Here is a 20,396-nt window from a genome sequence, read left to right as displayed (position 1 = left end):
GTTCCGGATCAGCCGGGCTGTGGCTCGTATGTTGGTTTGCGTGCAGCCAGCAGCAACAGCCTGGTTGATCAGGCTCTGATCCACCAGGAGGCCTGGTCTCAGACCGGGCCGCGGGGGCGTTGACCCCCGGAACTCTCTCCAGGTAAACTCCAGGATCCTCTCCAAGATACGATACTACGTGCCGCAAAATGCCCTTCTCACACTATACCACTCACTTATCCATACCTCACCTATGCTATTTGTGCTTGGAGATCAACTGCAGCAACACACCTAAAGCCAATAATAACACAACAAAAAGCTGCAGTAAGAATAATCACTAAATCCCATCCCTGGCAATGCACCCCCCCACTCTTCATAGATCTAAACTTGCTCCCAGTTCAGTACATCCACACTTACTACTGTGCAATCTACATCTACAGGACCTTAAACTCCAATATCAACCTTGACCTAAAACACTTTCTTGGTAGTTGTGACTGAACCCACAGGCATAACACCAGACACAAACATCTCTACGACATTCCCCGTGTCCGACTAAACCTTTACAAAAATTCAATGTATGTCAAAGGCCCTAAAATCTGGAATACCCTACCTGAGAACTCAAGAACTGTAGACACATTCATCACCTTCAAAACTACCATTAGAAAACATCTTATCTCCCTGATACACCCTGTCAACTAACTACACGAATACCACCTGGTGGTTCACACTTACACTCACTCACTCATTTGACCATAAACAGAAATATTAATCTCAGTCTTAAAATAATGAATCCTGTGATACTCCAATACTGAAACTATGTCCTGTGCCAAAACAAAAGCATTCACATTGCTAAACTCACAAACTAGTATTTAGTCACTTAGCCATAATACCAACTTACCTCATAATTTGTAATATTCTACAATTAAGAATAAAACTAAGTGTGCCCGAAATGCCTAGCCATGCTAAGCGTTCTAGTGGCACACTCTGTAATCACAATTTTACTACATGTAAACCAAACAATAACCAAATTTCTGGGACTCTGGTGGCCTGGTGGTTAACGCTCTCGGTTCACACGGCGAGGGCCTGGGTTCGATTCCCAGCCAGAGTAGAAACATTGGACGTGTTTCTTTCCACCTGTTGTCTATGTTCCCCATCAGTAAAATGGGTACCTGGGTGTTAGTCGCCTGGTGTGGGTCGCATCCTGGGACACTGACCTAATTTGCCCGAAATGCCTCCGGAGCATAACAAGGGACTTTCTATATAGTAATATGTCATTGTAATCAGCTAGGACTGTATACCCTGTACATGTACTTGTAGTAAAATAAAGATATTAAACTCAGCATTGTAATCCTTATAGAGAATAAACTTTGAATTTGAATTTAAATACCCAAGGCCTGCTGCTTATGGGTTCATACAGTCCTTAGACCGTTGTGACCTTTAATACCCAACAATAAACAAGGTGAGGACCGTCACGGACCTTAGTCCCAACAATATAACATCAACAATTGTGGCGAGGTATAATTCTACTGTTTATAGAACTTATGTAGGATTCTCATTGCTTTTATACTGTAAATATGTATGAATAACACTTATCCAGTCATCCTGAAGTGTAGTGCTAGATATTTATCCTGTTTTAAATGCCCTGAATTTAGGAATTTTATTGTAAAGATTTTTCGAAACTGCGTGTGAATTAAATGTTTTAATATAGGCTTGTGGGTATATAACGCAAAAAATACAATGACCACACGATATATACATCGAGAAGTGTGTGTCATTCAGTGTATATACACAGAGTGTACTTTAATATTTCAGGTATTAAAGTATTCTTGAGTGGTAGTTGACTGACAATGTTAATAACCCTAGCGTAGGATTTTATCCCAGTTAACTAACCATTACAGTGACCTTGAGGACATACACTTGTTAGGAGCACATAAAAAGTACATTATGTGTAATATGGTATCACTGTCACGTTATATATATATATATATATATATATTCACTAAGTGTTTTATCCTACATTGGCTTATATTTTGTGGTGTCTTACAGTCCAGTTTCACCTTATGTTATTCTCTCTATTCACTCTTACTTGACTTATTGATTACTTTGTTTGGTCCTGTATTCATTCTTAGTTGACTTATAGTATTGATTAGTTTAGTTTTAATCTCAGTAATAATAATAATAATAATAATAATATAAATATATCTTTATTTACTACAAGTACATGTACAAGGTATACAGGTCTAGCAGACATCAATAACATACTACTATATAGAAGGCTGCTTGTTATGTAGAGCATTTCGTGTAAATTAGGTCAATTTCCTTCCAGGATGTAACCTACACCAGTCAACTAACACCCAGGTACCTACTTACTGCTAGGTAAACAGTGACAGCAGGTGTCCTAAGGAATCACGCCCTAATGTTTCCACCCCTACCAGGGGATCAAACCACAGACACTTAATGTGTGAGCCCCTCAAGGGAGATTCCTTGATGCTGGTGAGGGGCTCTTGATCTAGGGAATTGGATCTGTGCTCCAGTTCCCTGAATTGAGCCTGAATGCCTCCCATCCCCCCACATGTGCTGTATAATCCTACAGGTTTAGTGCTCCCCCTGATTCTAATAATAATAATAATAATAATGTGTAAGCTGAGGCCACTTCCAATCATACTATGAGATGCTATCAAAGGAAATAAATCTCATTAGGTTGTCCTGGGTTTATTTCTACATAATTACTATACATATATAAAATCATTGTAAAAGTTGAAAATTATGTGTGAGGCATAAACGTTTACGTAAGCCATATATGTGGCAGTATATATAAGTAGTTTATATTTCATCTTAAAAAGTTATATATGATGGATGCCTGAACCTAGGATAGTCATACAGTTCCTTGTAAGAATTGAGGCCATTATGTTGTTTACCTCATTCATTCTCACACACCCTTTGAGGGTGTGCGAGCTCCTGATCCGAGGAATTATATATTGTTCTGGGTGCTTGTGGTTTGGTTGTGGGTGCTCGTGGCTTGGTTGTGGGTGCTCGTGGCTTGGTTGCGGGTGCTCGTGGCTTGGTTGCGGGTGCTCGTGGCTTGGTTGCGGGTGCTCATGGCTTGGTTGCGGGTGCTCGTGGCTTGGTTGCGGGTGCTCGTGGCTTGGTTGCGGGTGCTCGTGGCTTGGTTGCGGGTGCTCGTGGCTTGGTTGCGGGTGCTCGTGGCTTGGTTGCGGGTGCTCGTGGCTTGGTTGCGGGTGCTCGTGGCTTGGTTGCGGGTGCTCGTGGCTTGGTTGCGGGTGCTCGTGGCTTGGTTGTGGGTGCTCGTGGCTTGGTTGTGGGTGCTCGTGGCTTGGTTGTGAGTGCTCGTGGCTTGGTTGTGGGTGCTCGTGGCTTGGTTGTGGGTGCTCGTGGCTTGGTTGTGGGTGCTCATGGCTTGGTTGTGGGTGCTCATGGCTTGGTTGTGGGTGCTCATGGCTTGGTTGTGGGTGCTCATGGCTTGGTTGTGGGTGCTCATGGCTTGGTTGTGGGTGCTCATGGCTTGGTTGTGGATGCTCATGGCTTGGTTGTGGGTGCTCATGGCTTGGTTGTGGGTGCTCTTGGCTTGGTTGTGGGTGCTCTTGGCTTGGTTGTGGGTGCTCATGGCTTGGTTGTGGGTGCTCATGGCTTGGTTGTGGGTTCTCATAGCTTGGTTGTGGGTGCTTGTGGCTTGGTTGTGGGTTCTCATAGCTTGGTTGTGGGTGCTTGTGGCTTGGTTGTGGGTGCTTGTGGCTTGGTTGTGGGTGCTCATGGCTTGTTTGTGGGTTCTCATAGCTTGGTTATGGGTGCTCGTGGCTTGGTTATGGGTGCTCATGGCTTGGTTGTGGGTGCTCATGGCTTGGTTGTGGGTGCTTGTGGCTTGGTTGTGGGTTCTCATAGCTTGGTTATGGGTGCTCATGGCTTGGTTGTGGGTGCTTGTGGCTTGGTTGTGGGTTCTCATAGCTTGGTTGTGGGTGCTTGTGGCTTGGTTGTGGGTTCTCATAGCTTGGTTGTGGGTGCTCGTGGCTTGGTTGTGGGTTCTCATAGCTTGGTTGTGGGTGCTTGTGGCTTGGTTGTGGGTGCTTGTGGCTTGGTTGTGGGTTCTCATAGCTTGGTTGTGGGTGCTTGTGGCTTGGTTGTGGGTGCTCGTGGCTTGGTTGTGGGTGCTCTTGGCTTGGTTGTGGGTTCTCATAGCTTGGTTGTGGGTGCTTGTGGCTTGGTTGTGGGTGCTTGTGGCTTGGGTGTGGGTGCTCTTGGCTTGGTTGTGGGTTCTCATAGCTTGGTTGTGGGTGCTTGTGGCTTGGTTGTGGGTGCTCATGGCTTGGTTGTGGGTGCTCATGGCTTGGTTGTGGGTGCTTGTGGCTTGGTTGTGGGTGCTTGTGGCTTGGCTAGTAATATCCTGAGCTCACACACGGACGGTCTGGAATCAATCCCTACCTGGAGGGTATTCCAGGGATCAGCGCCCCCGCAGCTCGGTTCATGACCAGGCCTCCTGGTGGATAAGAGACTGATCAATGAGGCTGTTACTGCTGGCCGCACGTAGTCCAACATACAAACCACAACCCGGCTGATTCAGCACTGACCCCGGCACTGGTGAAATGTTTGGCATGTTTCCTTGCACTTGCTGCCCTTGTTCACTAGTGTGGGTTACATCCTGAGGAAGAACATTAAAAGGACTCCAGTAAAAATCATACAGTCCCCGATGACACACTGACTTTATTGGGTTATCCTGGGTGTCAATTAAAAATCTGAACAAAATCTTATCTTAGCTAGATTACCTCCCGTTTCCATATGGGTTACGAGGGCAGAAGAGCTTTCAAAACTGGTCACAGATAAAGTATGAGGAATTGTATTAATGAATTTCAAAAATATGGGACAAAATCCCCTGGGTCACTTGATTTGGAAATGATTTTGGTTACAGAATTGTCCATTACTGATATGATCAGAGCAGAGCAAGCTCATCTCTGTCAACCACAATTACCATTACCAGCCACCCATCTTCCCCATTTAGTCAATTAAATAAAGGTTTTTACATATTGCGTTTAACCCTTTTGCTGTCTTTTACGTAGATCTAAGTTGTAGACACCAGTGTCACTCATATAGATCTCCATTTTAAGCAGTGATCTCAGATATGCTGTGAACAGTAAATTTAGATCTACACATGAGAGAATGGGTTTGTGCACAGTATGCAAAGAAATCCTGCCCCTTGCAGTGCATGATGGGAAAAACAAATCTCTGACCTTGTCTTCAATTTAAAATAGGGATTTTTAATTTTTTCTAGGATGTTTTTTTATGGTTTTATTGGCTTTTTTGTGGTATCAGTTGATAGAAGACATACTACTGCAATAGAGAAGATTTTGGTTGGTTTTAGGACCACAAGTAGCTTGAAATAGGGCTCATACTGGTTGATATACTATTTGACTTTCTACGATTTGCTTGAGAAAGGGTAAGGTCCCCATACCTTCTCCTTCTGATCTGTTTTATGGGTTTTTGATAAGTTTGTTTTAATTATTGGGATGCCCTAAACCACGACCAGTCATAACCGGTTATATTTTATTAATTCGAGAAATAGGGTAAAACACTGATTTTTTGGGGGGTGTAGTAAGTTTATTTAAGTACAGGTACACATAAATAGTTACATAAATTAGCATACATAAGTAACATATGTGTAAATTACTTAGGATAACCCAAAAAGGTCAGATGATAATGGATTCAAAATGGAGGGCAGGTAAATATAGGAGGCCTGGGATTATGATTAGTGGCTGGAATACATACAGTGTTTATTTTGGACTCTGTTTTTCAATATGGTTTTGTTGAATTTTTTGTAAAATTGGCCAAAATATTGACTTCTGTGCACTTTATAGTGCAGTTCTAATATTTGAATGGTTGGTTTCTTGTACTCAGTCAATAGAACAGAAGGCATACTAGTAAAATAGCTAAGACTTTGACCAAATTTAGCAGTGTAATTGGCTTAATCCTTTCAGGGTTTCGGCCGTACTAGTACATTTTACGCACCAGGGTTTTTAACGTACTAGTACGTCTAAATTCTAGCGCCCTCAAATCTAGTGAGAGAAAGCTGGTAGGCCTACATATGAAAGAATGGGCCTATATGGTCTGTGTGCGCGGTATAAAAAAAATCCTGCAGCACACAGTGCGTAATGAGAAAAAAAAAAACTTTGACCGTGTTTTTGGATTAAAACAGCGACTTTGCACTGTATTTTCGTATGGTATTTATTGTTGTATTCTAGTTTTCCTGGTCTCATTTTATAGAATGGAAGACATATTACAGAAATTGAGATGATTTTGACTGGTTTTACAAAGAAAAGTACCTTGAAATTGCACTCAGAGTAGCAGAAATGTTTGATATTTACCCAAGTTCAAAAGTAAACAAATCATGCTACGCGTCCAATACATGTCAACTGGTGAGTCTAATATTCATTCACAGGTGTGCTGATAATATTTATACCATTTCTACACCAATGCAGTAGTCAGCATAACAGTAAATCTTCTATTTTTTTGTGAGAATAAAAATTCAAAGTGGAAAGCAAAAGAATGTAAGAGGGGCATGGGGACGTGACTAATGAACAGGAGAAATGTTATTTTAGTGCCAGGAATGTCTTTCTTGTTTATTCTGGACCCTATTCGGAAATTGGCATCTTTTGAAATTTGTGTGAAATTGGCAAAATTGCTAAATTCTGACAACTGTATTGGATAGTTAAAATCGGTAAATGGGTGGTTTCTTGTACTCATTCGATAGAAAAAATGGAGTTCTAGCGAAATAGTTATGATTTTTGTCGACAAGTACACTGGAATTGGTCGAAAATAGGGCTCAAAGTGGGCAAAATTGTCACTGCGTAAACATCGTCGAGACCGCTAACTTTGCGAGAGCATAATTCCATAAGTTTTCCATCAAATTTCATACTTTTGGTGTCATTATGACCGGGAAAATATTCTCTATCTTTTCATAAGAAAAAAAAATTTTTTTTTTTTTTTTTTTGAAATTTGGCCGACCCTGAGAACAAGTCTCTGAGAGGGCCTATCGACCCTGAAAGGGTTAAAATAGGACTCAACTTGGACAAAATTGCTGATGCATAAATTGTGCCTACATCACTAACTTTGAACCTGCATAGTTCTGTGAGCTTCTCATCTAATTTCATTTTTTGGGGGCATCATTACCTTCAAAAAAAAAAATCTCTATCATTTCAGAGTTTTTTTTTTTTAAATTGTAATACCATCAGTATTTAATTTTGGGGGCTGCAACAGTGAAAGGATTAGCAGTCTATTTCCAGAATTAGTTAAGACATAGTAACTGTATTGACACATTATATAAAGACTAAATATTCAAGTAAATATTGGATATGATCTTGCATTTATTTCCTCTGAAAGGAAAAGATACAAAGCAATTTATTTGTTCTTATTGGCTAATATTATTTACTATAGGGTACAATATTTTTTAATAATGATATAATATTGCTTTTGATATACCGCTTTTAATAAAATATGACCTTTGAACTTTCAGGCAACTTAATTTACAATGTAATTACAGTATAATAGATCTTTACTCTTTATACAAAAATTTTATGAATATAAAGAACTATATAAAGTATGCATAGTGTCCCATGTTATTCAATGAACTGAATATTTTTGTAACTTTTTTTTATTGTTCATCCTCCTTATGGGCTCTTGAGTTATTGCAGTTGGGAAAACAAGCACTTCTTTTTATGACATGTCACTTAACCTAATTTTATTTTGCTGTTGATTTATTTCTCATTAGGGCAGTATCACCAGCTTCCCCATCACCATGAGTGCAGCCAACATGACGACACAAGACAAGTATGTGTTGGTTTTGTTTAGTTTACACACTCTTAGTTTACATCATTTCATGAGTAGAACATTTTTTTTAATTGCTAAGTCGTCATTATTCTTTATCATTTCTTAGACTTATTTTCTTCATTCTTCAGTGTACAATATTGTTTACTTCATCTTTTATTACACAACTTATTATTCTTCTGTCTTTACCAGCTTGTACATAACTGTGATGATATTTACATTATAGAGTTTGCCACTGTATGTACACACATATCATCACCTGTTATCTGAAAGCATTTAGGACCTAGAAAATCTTAGATTGAATAATTCCAAAGGAGATTTCAAACAAACTTGAGCACACTCCCAAATTCTAGAACCAAGAAAAAATGAAGAACCAAACAAATAACTCTAAAACAAATTAATCCCCCTCTTGGCTATTAATACTGTTAGCAAACTTAATAACTTTGATGATATGTAGGAAATATTCTTGTAAATAACATTACTGAAGCTCTAACCAACATTAGTAGATATTAGACAGGAAATTCTTTCTACTTGGCTCCTACCCCTACATTACTTTTCAGCAAATCACTTGAGGAACAAACCTTTCCAGATGTTTACAAGAGAGCCAGGATCACAACCATCCACAAATGTAGTGACTCAGCTGATGCTAATAACTACAAATTAATCTCCAGTCTTCCAGTAATTTAATCCCTGTCAGTTTGGGTTCAGCTGAAAAAATGTACCAGTGATGCATTTTTTTTTTTCAGCAAACCAGCAATGTCCCACTGAGGCAGGGTGACCTAAACAGAAAAAAACTTTTCTTTTTAAACCTTAAACTGTCCAAACGTAGATCTACATTTGCATGCGTAGCGCTCCGACCTTGATTTTCTTCATAAGAAACAATGTATAAAAAACGTAGATCTACATTTGGAGCGCTATGCGAGCAAACAGATCTACGTTTGGACAGTTTAAGGGTTAAATTTAGTAATTAATACTGAAGGGGCTACTAGCCCCTTGCTCACAGCATTGTAGTCACATCTTATGACACACATGACTTACAGAGGAAGAATTCTGCTCCAATTTCCCTATGGAGATAAAGAGGAAATAAAGAACAAGAACTTAAAAAATAGGAGAAAACCTAAACGAGTGTCTAAATATAAATGTGTGTATATGCATGTGTAGTGGGACCTAAGTGTAATTAGAAGTAGCAACATATACATGTTATCCCACTTGTTTATGAGACAGAAAAGGCACTAGCAATTTTGCCATCATGTAAAACATTTACGGCTTTCCATTTCACACTCACTTGGCAAGGCAATAGTACCTCCAAGTGATGCAGTTATAAGAATGTTAAACACAGTGTTTTCATCACTTGAGAAAAATGAGTATCCTATTGGAATTTACATTGATCTGAGGAAGGCCTTTGATACGGTTGACCACAATGCACTCCTACTCAAGTTTAATCACTTATAAACTCAGAGGACACAGTTACACATATTTCCAATCCTACCTTAGAAATAGACAACATATTATCATATATGATGCCTCATGCAGTACTTTGCCCATAAACCTTTGTGTCCCCCAAGGCAGCATTCTAAGCTGCCTTTCCTCATCTTTATCAGTAACTTACATAGTGCCACTCAGCATCAGAAATCTGTACTCTTCCGATTACACAACCCTGTGTTAATAAACACAGTAGCAAAAAATGAACTTAAAAAGGTCCACACATGAATGAATACCAGCAAACTCACCTTCAGTATTAAAAAAAAAAAATTCTGTTTATTTTTGGAACAAACCATGATATTAGAATTAATTATATTCAAATAGTGAAAAAAGAAAAAAGGAAAATTCCTAGGTCTACTAGTAGACAAAAAACTGAAATTGAATGCCCATTTCCAACACACATCAACTAAAGTCTCTAAGACAGTAAGGATACTCTTCAAAATTCACTATTGTGTTCAACAACCTGCACTCCTAACATTTCACTTTTCTCTCTCATCTAGCCATACCTCACATCTGGGATCTGTGTCTGGGAATTCGCTTTGGCAACTCTCCACCACAAACCTTTTATAGCTCAACAAACGGCAGCTCTCGGATCATTCACAAACTCTACCAATAGACAACATGTTCTTCCATTTTTCAATTCCCTAAGCCTACTAAATATAAAAGCACTTCATACTGCTTCTAAATTCACTTATTCAAAACATTGTATTGTAATGCTAGTGCTGAACTTAAACAATTCCTAGATAATTATAATAGAAGACATAGGCACTACACTAGAAACAAATAGCCCTTTGATATCCCTCATATTTGGTTGAATATCAGCAGAAATTCTGTGCAAATTAAGTGCCCAAAGATGTGGAATAACCTAATGGACAAACTGAGAAAACTGCAGCATTCCTACTCAATTCAAAACTAAAAAACTGTAGTCCAATAATTTGCTCCATCCCATTTTGTAAATACCCTCTACTGTTTTGTATTGGTTTCTCCATAGGAGCACTACTGTTTCAATATACTTTACTGAGTTTCATTGTTTAAAATAATCATTATATCTAGTTTTTTAATGATTTGCATTAAATGTCTCCTAATCTAAACAGTTGTGTCTGAGAACACAATTTATTTGATTGTAATTGAACTCGATCGATTTTTCTTGTTGTCATGCACCATGCACTTTTAGTCTACGGTACTTTCATGTTTGTATGCTTGTTATATTCGTTAGAATTATCTTTATTCTGTCTCTCTTTAATGCCTTTGTATACATATATGTTCAATGTTTATTATGCACTAATGTGTTCCATTAGCCTTAGATTTTAGCTTGCCCAAAAATGCTCTGCATAACTAGAGGCTTTCCATAGGTACTTTAAATGTCATCCAGTCTTGTAAAAATTGTGTATCTTGTAGAAATAAAATATTTACTGTATTTATTTATTTATTTAATTTAGTTATTTATTATTTTATTTATGTATTTAGCTCAAAATGATTAGAAAAAATCTAAAGGATATTGTAAAACATAGTAACATTAAAACACGAATTCACTGCTATATTCAACATACCTAGATATACAGCAATCCACAGCTATAGAGCAAATTAAACAGTACAGCTGTCTTTTTACGCTAATGCAACATTTATTCAGTTGATTCCATATCTGTATATTTAGTATTTACGTCGGATGCTGCATTATTGCAGTTGTTATGTAGCAGTGACAATACTGAAGGCTTCTTCATGTGAAAATTACTGTATTAAACTTCTCACTTAGCATACACACTTGCACCGTTTCCTTCTACATTACATATGTTTTCGGCAAAAAGGCTATTTTATATATCCTCAAAACTAGAAGGGATCTTTCACCGTTTACAATTTATTTCTCATAAAATCAATGATCTCCTGATATGTCATTCATGAACAAAAAAATCTTCATTTTGTTGGGGATCAATTCACTTATTTTTTTAAAAATTAGTCGATATCTTGAGAATTATTTTGGAGTCTTAAAACTTTTACATAATCTGCGACCATAACAGAGATAAAACACCTCAATTACTGGGAGCGCTTGAAGTTCCTGAACCTGTACTCCCTGGAATGCAGGCGAGAGAGATACATGATTATATACACCTGGAAAATCCTAGAGGGGCTAGTACTGAACTTGCACAAGAAAATCACTCACAATGAAAGCAAAAGACTCGGCAGACGATGCAACATCCCCCCAATGAAAAGCAGGGGTGTCACTAGCACGTTAAGAGACAATACAGTAAGTGTCAGGGGCCCGAGACTGTTCAACTGCCTCCTGGCATACATAAGGGGGATTACCAATAGACCTCTGGCTGTCTTCAAGCAGGCACTGGACAAGCACCTAAAGTCGGTACCTGACCAGCCGGGCTGTGGCTCGTACGCTGGATTGCGTGCAGCCAGCAGTAACAGCCTGGTTGATCAGGCTCTGATCCACCAGGAGGCCTGGTCACAGACCGGGCCGCGGGGGCGTTGACCCCTGGAACTCTCTCCAGGTAAACTCCAGGTAATTATCATTGACCTTACTATCAAGCAATACAGCTTCTCCTCACTTAACGACAGAGTTCTGTTCCTAAGACCATGTCAGTAAACAAATTCGTCACTAAGTGAGGAGCTTACTATAATGGTAGTGGGTCTGTGTCAGCTATCTTTGATATTGTTTTAATGTTACCTTTGCACCATTTATAACATTTCTGGTATATTTTTAAATATTTATACAGTAGTGTACTGTATATTGTAATTAGCAAAATGGAGGAAATGAGCTCTAATATACATTACTTAGGCATGCACACTGGTGAGAGAGCCCGTCGTAAGTCCAAGGCATCGGTAAACGAGTACATCGCTAAGTGGGGAGAGGCTGTATTTTATACTATGCATTTTTGGGAAATGTTGAGTGAATGCGTGGGGAGTTTTGAATCAAGTGTGAGAGTAATGGTGGTTGGGGATTTCAATGCTAAAGTGGGTAAAAATGTTATGGAGGGAGTAGTAGGTAAATTTGGGGTGCCAGGGGTAAATGTAAACGGGGAGCCTTTAATTGAGCGATGTGTAGAAAGAGATTTGGTAATAAGTAATACATATTTTATGAAAAAGAGGATAAATAAATATATAAGGTATGATGTAGCACGTAATGAAAGTAGTTTGTTAGATTATGTATTGGTGGATAAAAGGTTGATGGGTAGGCTCCAGGATGTACATGTTTATAGAGGGGCAACTGATATATCGGATCATTATTTAGTTGTAGCTACAGTAGAGTAAGAGGTAGATGGGAAAAGAGGAAGGTGGCAACAACAAGTAAGAGGGAGGTGAAAGTGTATAAACTAAGGGAGGAGGAAGTTCGGGGGAGATATAAGCAACTGTTGGCAGAAAGGTGGGCGAGTGCAAAGATGAATAGTGGGGGGGGGTGAAGAGGGTAGGAATAGTTTTAAAAATGCAGTATTAGAATGTGGGCCAGAAGTTTGTGGTTATAGGAGGGTGGGGGCAGGTGGAAAGAGGAGTGATTGGTGGAATGATGAAGTAAAGGGTGTGATAAAAGAGAAAAAGTAAGCTTATGAGAGGTTTTTACAAAGCAGAAGTGTTATAAGAAGAGTAGAGTATATGGAGAGTAAAAGAAAGGTGAAGAGAGTGGTGAGAGAGTGCAAAAGGAGAGCAGATGATAGAGTGGGAGAGGCACTGTCAAGAAATTTTAATGAAAATAAGAAAAAATTTTGGAGTTAAACAAGTTAAGAAAGCCTAGGGAACAAATGGATTTGTCAGTTAAAAACAGAGTAGGGGAGTTAGTAGATGGGGAGAGGGAGGTATTAGGTAGATGGCGAGAATATTTTGAGGAACTTTTAAATATTGAGGAAGAAAGGGAGACGGTAATTTCATGCACTGGTCAGGGAGGTATACCATCTTTTAGGAGTGAAGAAGAGCAGAATGTAAGTGTGGGGGAGGTACGCGAGGCATTACATAGAATGAAAGGGGGTAAAGCAGCTGGAACTGATGGGATCATGACAGAAATGTTAAAAGCAGGGGGGATATAGTTTTGGAGTGGTTGGTACTTTTGTTTAATAAATGTATGAAAGAGGGGAAGGTACCTAGGGATTGGCGGAGAGCATGTATAGTTCCTTTATATAAAGGGAAAGGGGACAAAAGAGATTGTAAAAATTATAGAGGAATAAATTTATTGAGTATACCAGGAAAAGTGTACGGTAGGGTTATAATTGAAAGAATTAGAGGCAAGACAGAATGTAGGATTGTGGATGAGCAAGGAGGTTTCAGAGTGGGTAGGGGATGTGTAGATCAAGTGTTTACATTGAAGCATATATGTGAACTGTATTTAGATAAAGGTAGGGAAGTTTTTATTGCATTTATGGATTTAGAAAAGGCATATGACAGAGTGGATAGGGGAGCAATGTGGCAGATGTTGCAAGTATATGGAATAGGTGGTAAGTTACTAAATGCTGTAAAGAGTTTTTATGAGGATAGTGAGGCTCAGGTTAGGGTGTGTAGAAGAGAGGGAGACTACTTCCCGGTAAAAGTAGGTCTTAGACAGGGATGTGTAATGTCACCATAGTTGTTTAATATATTTATAGATGGGGTTGTAAAAGAAGTAAATGCTAGGGTGTTCGGGAGAGGGGTGGGATTAAATTATGGGGAATCAAATTCATAATGGGAATTAACACAGTTACTTTTTGCTGATGATACTGTGCTTATGGGAGATTCTAAAGAAAAATTGCAAAGGATGAGTTTGGGAATGTGTGTAAAGGTAGAAAGTTGAAAGTGAACATAGAAAAGAGTAAGGTGATGAGGGTATCAAATGATTTAGATAGAGAAAAATTGGATATCAAATTGGGGAGGAGTATGGAAGAAGTGAATGTTTTCAGATACTTGGGAGTTGACGTGTCGGCGGATGGATTTATGAAGGATGAGGTTAATCATAGAATTGATGAGGGAAAAAAGGTGAGTGGTGCGTTGAGGTATATGTGGAGTCAAAAAACGTTATCTATGGAGGCAAAGAAGGGAATGTATGAAAGTATAGTAGTACCAACACTCTTATATGGATGTGAAGCTTGGGTGGTAAATGCAGCAGCGAGGAGACGGTTGGAGGCAGTGGAGATGTCCTGTCTAAGGGCAATGTTTGGTGTAAATATTATGCAGAAAATTCGGAGTGTGGAAATTAGGAAAAGGTGTGGAGTTAATAAAAGTATTAGTCAGAGGGCAGAAGAGGGGTTGTTGAGGTGGTTTGGTCATTTAGAGAGAATGGATCAAAGTAGAATGACATGGAAAGCATATAAATCTATAGGGGAAGGAAGGCGAGGTAGGGGTCGTCCTCGAAAGGGTTGGAGAGAGGGGGTAAAGGAGGTTTTGTGGGCAAGGGGCTTGGACTTCCAGCAAGCATGCATGAGCGTGTTAGATAGGAGTGAATGGAGACGAATGATACTTGGGACCTGACGATCTGTTGGAGTGTGAGCAGGGTAATATTTAGTGAAGGGATTCGGGGAAACCGGTTATTTTCATATAGTCGGACTTGAGTCCTGGAAATGGGAAGTACAACGCCTGCACTTTAAAGGAGGGGTTTGGGATATTGGCAGTTTGGAGGGATATGTTGTGTATCTTTATACGTATATGCTTCTAAACTGTTGTATTCTGAGCACCTCTGCAAAAACAGTGATTATGTGTGAGTGTGGTGAAAGTGTTGAATGATGAAAGCATTTTCTTTTTGGGGATTTTCTTTCTTTTTTGGGTCACCCTGCCTCGGTGGCAGACGGCCGACTTGTTGAAAAAAAAAAAAAAAATTGCAATGTTGAATTACTAACCTTTTTTATTCCAAGATTTTTTCACCACAAAAGGTTTCATTTTTGTGGTAATTTTTCTGAAAAGTTTTCTAGGCACCATTTCCATGAACTTCAAGAAATTGATTAATTTCTTTCTTGCAAGATTTGCATTTTAAATTATTAATTATGCCTTGAGTCATTATCTGGATCAGGGATGGCATGATAGATGGTACATACAGCATTTTGCAAAAACATTTCTGTTACATGAAACCAGCTTTTCCTTGAATAGATAAGTAAAACAAATTTTCAAGCATTGTTTTTGATGCTTGACTTTATTAGTGCTGCCAGACCTCACACACAGGCTAAGGAACTGAATACCTATCAGGGCTATGGGACTGAATGTATATCAAGGCTATGGGACTGAACACATATCAAGCCTATGAGACTGAACACACATTAAGGCTATGGGACTGAATACCTTAAAATTACCTCTCCACTTCTTCCACTGTCTTGGGTATGAAAGTTGCCATGTATTTGATTGAAGAATAAGTAAGTTTATTCAGGTATACACAAATACAGTTACATAGAATTATCATACATAGCAGCATATGTGTAGAGAACCTGGGATAACACAAAAAAGTCAGAGTGACTTATTTCCATTGGGGTCCTTTTACCTTATTATTATAATATGAAGGTTATAATATTTTCTTATTATTCTACAATGAAGATAACATTTTATTATCATACTAAAAAGACTATCTACTACACCAAGGTCATTAAGACTATCTACAATACGAGGGTCATTACTAGGAATAAGGTAAAATTTACACGTTTGTTAGCTAAAAAATAGAAAATCATTCCCCTCCCTTTCTGTAGCTACATTCATCAGACACCTTTTGGCACTCTTCTTGAACTGGTTCATCCTATGACTGGCTTTGACATGTGTGGGCAGTCTGTTCCATTCCTTTATTGCTGTACAATAAAAGGTGTTTGACGCCTGGCCACTGACTGTGGGTACTACAAAGTTGTGCTCTCTCCCCCTAGTACTATGATTGCTTTGGTTCCCAACCTTGACAAAATTGACAGCAAGATATTCTGGACATTGTTTGTGAGCAATTTTATAAACATGATTTATCTTCAGTTGTTTTACTCTGTCTTCATCATTCAGCATATCCAACTGCTGTAATTCATCCTGGCCTGCATGTTCTCTTGGTCCCAGCCCCAGGATGAATCTTACGATTTTGTTCTGGGTGATTTGCAGTCTATCTTTCAGTTTTTTTGTCAAGGCAGAGTACCAAGAAGAGCAAGCGTAATCCATATGGCATTGTATAAGGGCTAGACATAGGGTCCTGCGAGCCTCAGTAGGTAGACACTGTGCTTGTCTATACAGGAACGTCAGTCTGGCATTCGCTTTCTTTACTACACTGTTCCCTATCAATTCTCCTGACATGCATGGGTCAAAGGGGATTCCCAAATATTTTACTGATGAAACCAAAGTGATGGGCTCCCCATTACATTGAACATTAAAATTATTTACCCTTCTCAGTTTGTTTCGTGCCAAAGAGAATGGCTTCAGTTTTCCCTAGGTGTAATGATAGTTTGTTGTCTACTAACCATTTGCTGCAGGACTCCAGTTCCAGTGTTAAAACAGCAATATCTTGTGGGTCTTTACCTGACACTAACAGAGCACTGTCATCTGCATACAGTAGGAGTTTGCACTTGACACTGATAGGCATATCATTGACATAATGTAAGAATAATAAGGGACCCAGAATACTACCTTGGGGAACTCCACATGTTATCGGCAGGGGTTCTGATTCTGTTTTGTTGATTTTGACTATTTGTCTCCTGTTGCTAAGGTAGGACTTAAACCAGTCTACAGAACCTATACCGATAGCTTGAAGTTTATTACATAATATATTGTGGTTGACAGTATCGAAGGCCTTTTGCAGGTCTAAGGTTACCATACCTATGAGGTTCCCCTTTGACATTTCAGTTCTCAGGTAATCCATCAGATTAATAAGGGAGGTGTCGGTTGAGTAGGATCTTCTAAAGCCCGATTGATAGCTATGGAGAATGTTGTTGTCATTAAGGTACTTAACTACTTTAGAATACACTGCCCTCTCTAGAATTTTAGATATTATACTGAGTATACTAACAGACCTATAGTTGCTTACATCAGACCTACTATTTTTCTTGAAGATAGGAGTAACTCTGGCCTCCTTGAACCCCTCCGGTACAGTATTAGTGGTGATTGATAGATTTATTATGTGAGCAATAGGGATTGACAGTTCAGAAGCACCATCTTTTAGGAACTTAGACGGGATGTTATCAGGGCCTGTGCTCTTAGTTGGGTTTAACCTGCTTAGTTCTTTTTGAATAAAGTCATGAGATAAACTTACTAGTTGACAACTGTTTGGGGTTACCCCTTTATTGGTATAGTATGTTTGAAACTTATCGGAGTCTGTGTTAAAGGTATTTGATGCAGCTGGTAGTTTACTTACTAGTGTTGATGCAACAGATGTGTAGTATGAATTAAAGCAATTTGCCACCTTAGATGTTTCGTGGCATACCTCATTATCGATAGTGAGTACTATGTTAGACCTATCTACTGGCTTATGGCTATACCCCAACTATTTTAGTTGTTGCCAGAGCTTTCTGGGGTTATGCTTATACTCTTCAATTTTTGAGCAGTAGTGCTTTGCCTTTGCTCCTTTTATAAGTCTCTGTACTCTGTTCCTCACCCTTTGGAATTCATTTAGTGCTGCAATATCCTGTCTGTTTGCTTTAAATCTTTTTAGCAGCTGGTCTCTGAATTTCATATTATCTAATATCTCGGTATTCATCCAGGGTTCAGTTCTTCGTTTAATCCTAACCTCTTAACTGGTGCAATATTATCAAGGATGGTAGTGAACATTGTTTTGAATTTTTCCCAGGCATTGTTTACTTCCGTGCAACTTGTTATCTCTGTCCAGTCACAATTGTGTAGCCTATTTACCAGTGTTTCTTTACTGTAGTTTCTAGTTGACCTCATTTTTATTGTCCTGTGTAGGCCTATCCTATCCCTAGTGATTTTCCTGGTGCAGTAAATGATGAAATGATCACTAAGACCTGTGGTAATGACGCCTGACTGACTAATGTTCTCAGCGCGGTTACAAAGTATGTGGTCAATTAGGGTGGCTGAGAACTGTGTGATCTGGGTTGGAGTATTAATTAGTTGAGTGTAACTATTTAATCCTAGAATTTGCTTATACCTTTTGCATAGCCCGTTATTTTGCTGCTGAAAACAGATATTGAAGTCGCCCAGTATTATTGTCTCGCAATTGTTTTCAACTCCGGACAAGACTCTGGAAAAGTCTTCTAAGAACTGGTCCTGGGTAGGAGGGTGGTAACTAGTTCCTACTAAGATGGGTTTGGTCTTAGGAAGCAGCACTTCAAACCATAGAATCTCCAGTTTATTGTTATTTAAATCAGGTCTTGGGTTGTAAGCTAAGTCATTTCTAATGTAGGCACATACTCCACCACCCTTTCTGTTCCTATCTAAGCGTTTTATATTGTAACCATCTATTTTGACCTCGTCGTCAGTCACCGTATCATCCAACCAAGATTCAGAGATGGTTATAACTGCCGCCCTAATTTTGTTAGCTAGAATCCTAATCTCTGCCAATTTAGGAAGAAGTGATCTTGCATTGACATGAATAAAGTGAAGGCCTGTTTTCATAAAGCAATCATAGTCATCAATATATGGCAATGGGTCATTTGTATTAAAATTAGGTAAATCAATGTCATCACTGCTAAAGGGTAACTGTGCCAAAGTGCATTTGTTACACACAAAATGAATTCTGGCACCGTTGCTATAATTGTACATACATCCATCATGCACCCACCCCTTACACATTTTACATAAGGTGCCTTTTCTGTTTTTCATGCGTACTTTAGTACAGCGTATGTACCTGTTTGGTAGTGTTTGAGATAATAATGGCTGTATTGTCTCACATTGACCTATGTATGCATTACATATGGAGTTAAGGTTATCATTCCTAGCTACTAGACCGTCATTATCGCCATCATTTATCTGTCTGTTTTGCCTCTGCACAATAGTTTGAGGTCCTGGATTAATTTGGGTATCACCACTTAAGAGCGCTACAATAAGAGCTGTGTGCCACTGTTTTTGTTTGGGTATGCTGTGGTGCCATACCTTGCAGCGATAGTGATATTTACTTTTCTGGTAGGATGGCAACTGCTGGACTTTTACTGTCCAGGGCGCTGTTACTCCATTCACCTTTTCCAGCCCCCATGACTGATTTCTTTCTTCATGGAATTGAAGAAGAAATATAAATATAATTATGGCAGCCTGTACCCCCCTAATGCCTGCCATTTTCTCTCTTCGCTCTTTTACTCATATACAATAATATTTATTTCTCTTTTCCAGTCCCTAGTACACTTAGTATCTGCTTTAGCAATCACCACTGAATTACTAGTAAAATTTCCTCTTCAAAACCCTCTTCACTGCTCACTTTTCCCTTAACTTCACAAACCCCTTACAGTTAACCCCTTATTACACTCTCCCCTTCCCATCTCACTTCACAGTCTGGCTTCCCCAATTAACTTCTAACTCCTTTCCATTCTGGTAGATCAGAAAGGTTTAATCAATGGTTTTATCCTTCCATATCCCCCTCAATTCCATTTATCGGGGGTTGTGTGGTGTTGTTGACTCCTGACCTGTTCTGCTGACTCAGCCATTTTTAAAACACTGAGGGGAGTAACGCCACCTACAACCTGACTTTCCTTGAGCTTATAGATATATTTGGCATTTTCTACTATGATTCTCTCACTGTACACTGGTCAGCTGAATATAGGTCAGCTACTAAAACATTAACCTTGACTGTTTAACTATTCACTTCTTTCTCACGACTAGCACTGAGGGATATCCGACCTATAACCTTGGAGTTTTGTACTGTTGATTTGACGATGTCTCCTGTGTTTCCCTCTCGTTAGCACTGGTACAGGTGATATGATGGTGGTGCAGATATGATGCTACTGTCAACAGATGAACGTCAGTAAAGATGAGAATTTCACTTCGCTAGTTGTACGTCTGGCAGTAGCGGCTGTTTGGATGCCGGTCAGCCATGTTTAAATGCTCAATTCTTTCCCTCGTTTGGCACTGAAGAAAAAAGTCCTACAGACCTGTCATTTCCTTGGAGATTTAGTTGATCAGGTTTTCTGCCATGTTGTCTTCCCGTTAAACACTGGTGCAGTTGATATGGAGGTCAGTTATTTCATTGTAGTGGAAAACGTCTCATGTCTGGTTCACGTCTGGCAGCAGGTCTGGTACTTGAATGCTGGTCC

General features: G+C 39.2%; 1 protein-coding gene across 7 annotated transcripts in view; it reads left to right on the top strand.

Moving 5' to 3' along the window:
* Window positions 1–1,395: 1,395 nt before the first annotated feature.
* Window positions 1,396–20,396, top strand: part of LOC128691456 (COP9 signalosome subunit 7) — a 155,632-nt gene continuing 136,631 nt past the window's right edge. For 2 of the 7 annotated variants that reach the window (XR_011392828.1, XR_011392827.1), the window contains exons 1-2: window positions 1,438–1,494; window positions 7,754–7,812. Coding sequence is in view for 4 of the 7 variants with exons in the window: in XM_070091626.1 (XP_069947727.1) it covers window positions 7,781–7,812 (32 nt within the window). In the remaining 3 variants the exon portion in view is untranslated. Of the gene's footprint in view, window positions 1,495–7,753; window positions 7,813–20,396 lie in introns of all 7 variants that reach the window. The other 5 variants (XM_070091626.1, XM_070091629.1, XM_070091624.1 and 2 more) reach the window with 5 other exon arrangements.

This window comes from Cherax quadricarinatus, chromosome 36, assembly GCF_038502225.1.
Source record: "Cherax quadricarinatus isolate ZL_2023a chromosome 36, ASM3850222v1, whole genome shotgun sequence".
NCBI lineage: Eukaryota > Metazoa > Arthropoda > Malacostraca > Decapoda > Parastacidae > Cherax > Cherax quadricarinatus.
Note: the sequence above shows the minus strand (reverse complement) of the source record. Positions and strands in the feature narration are given on the sequence as shown.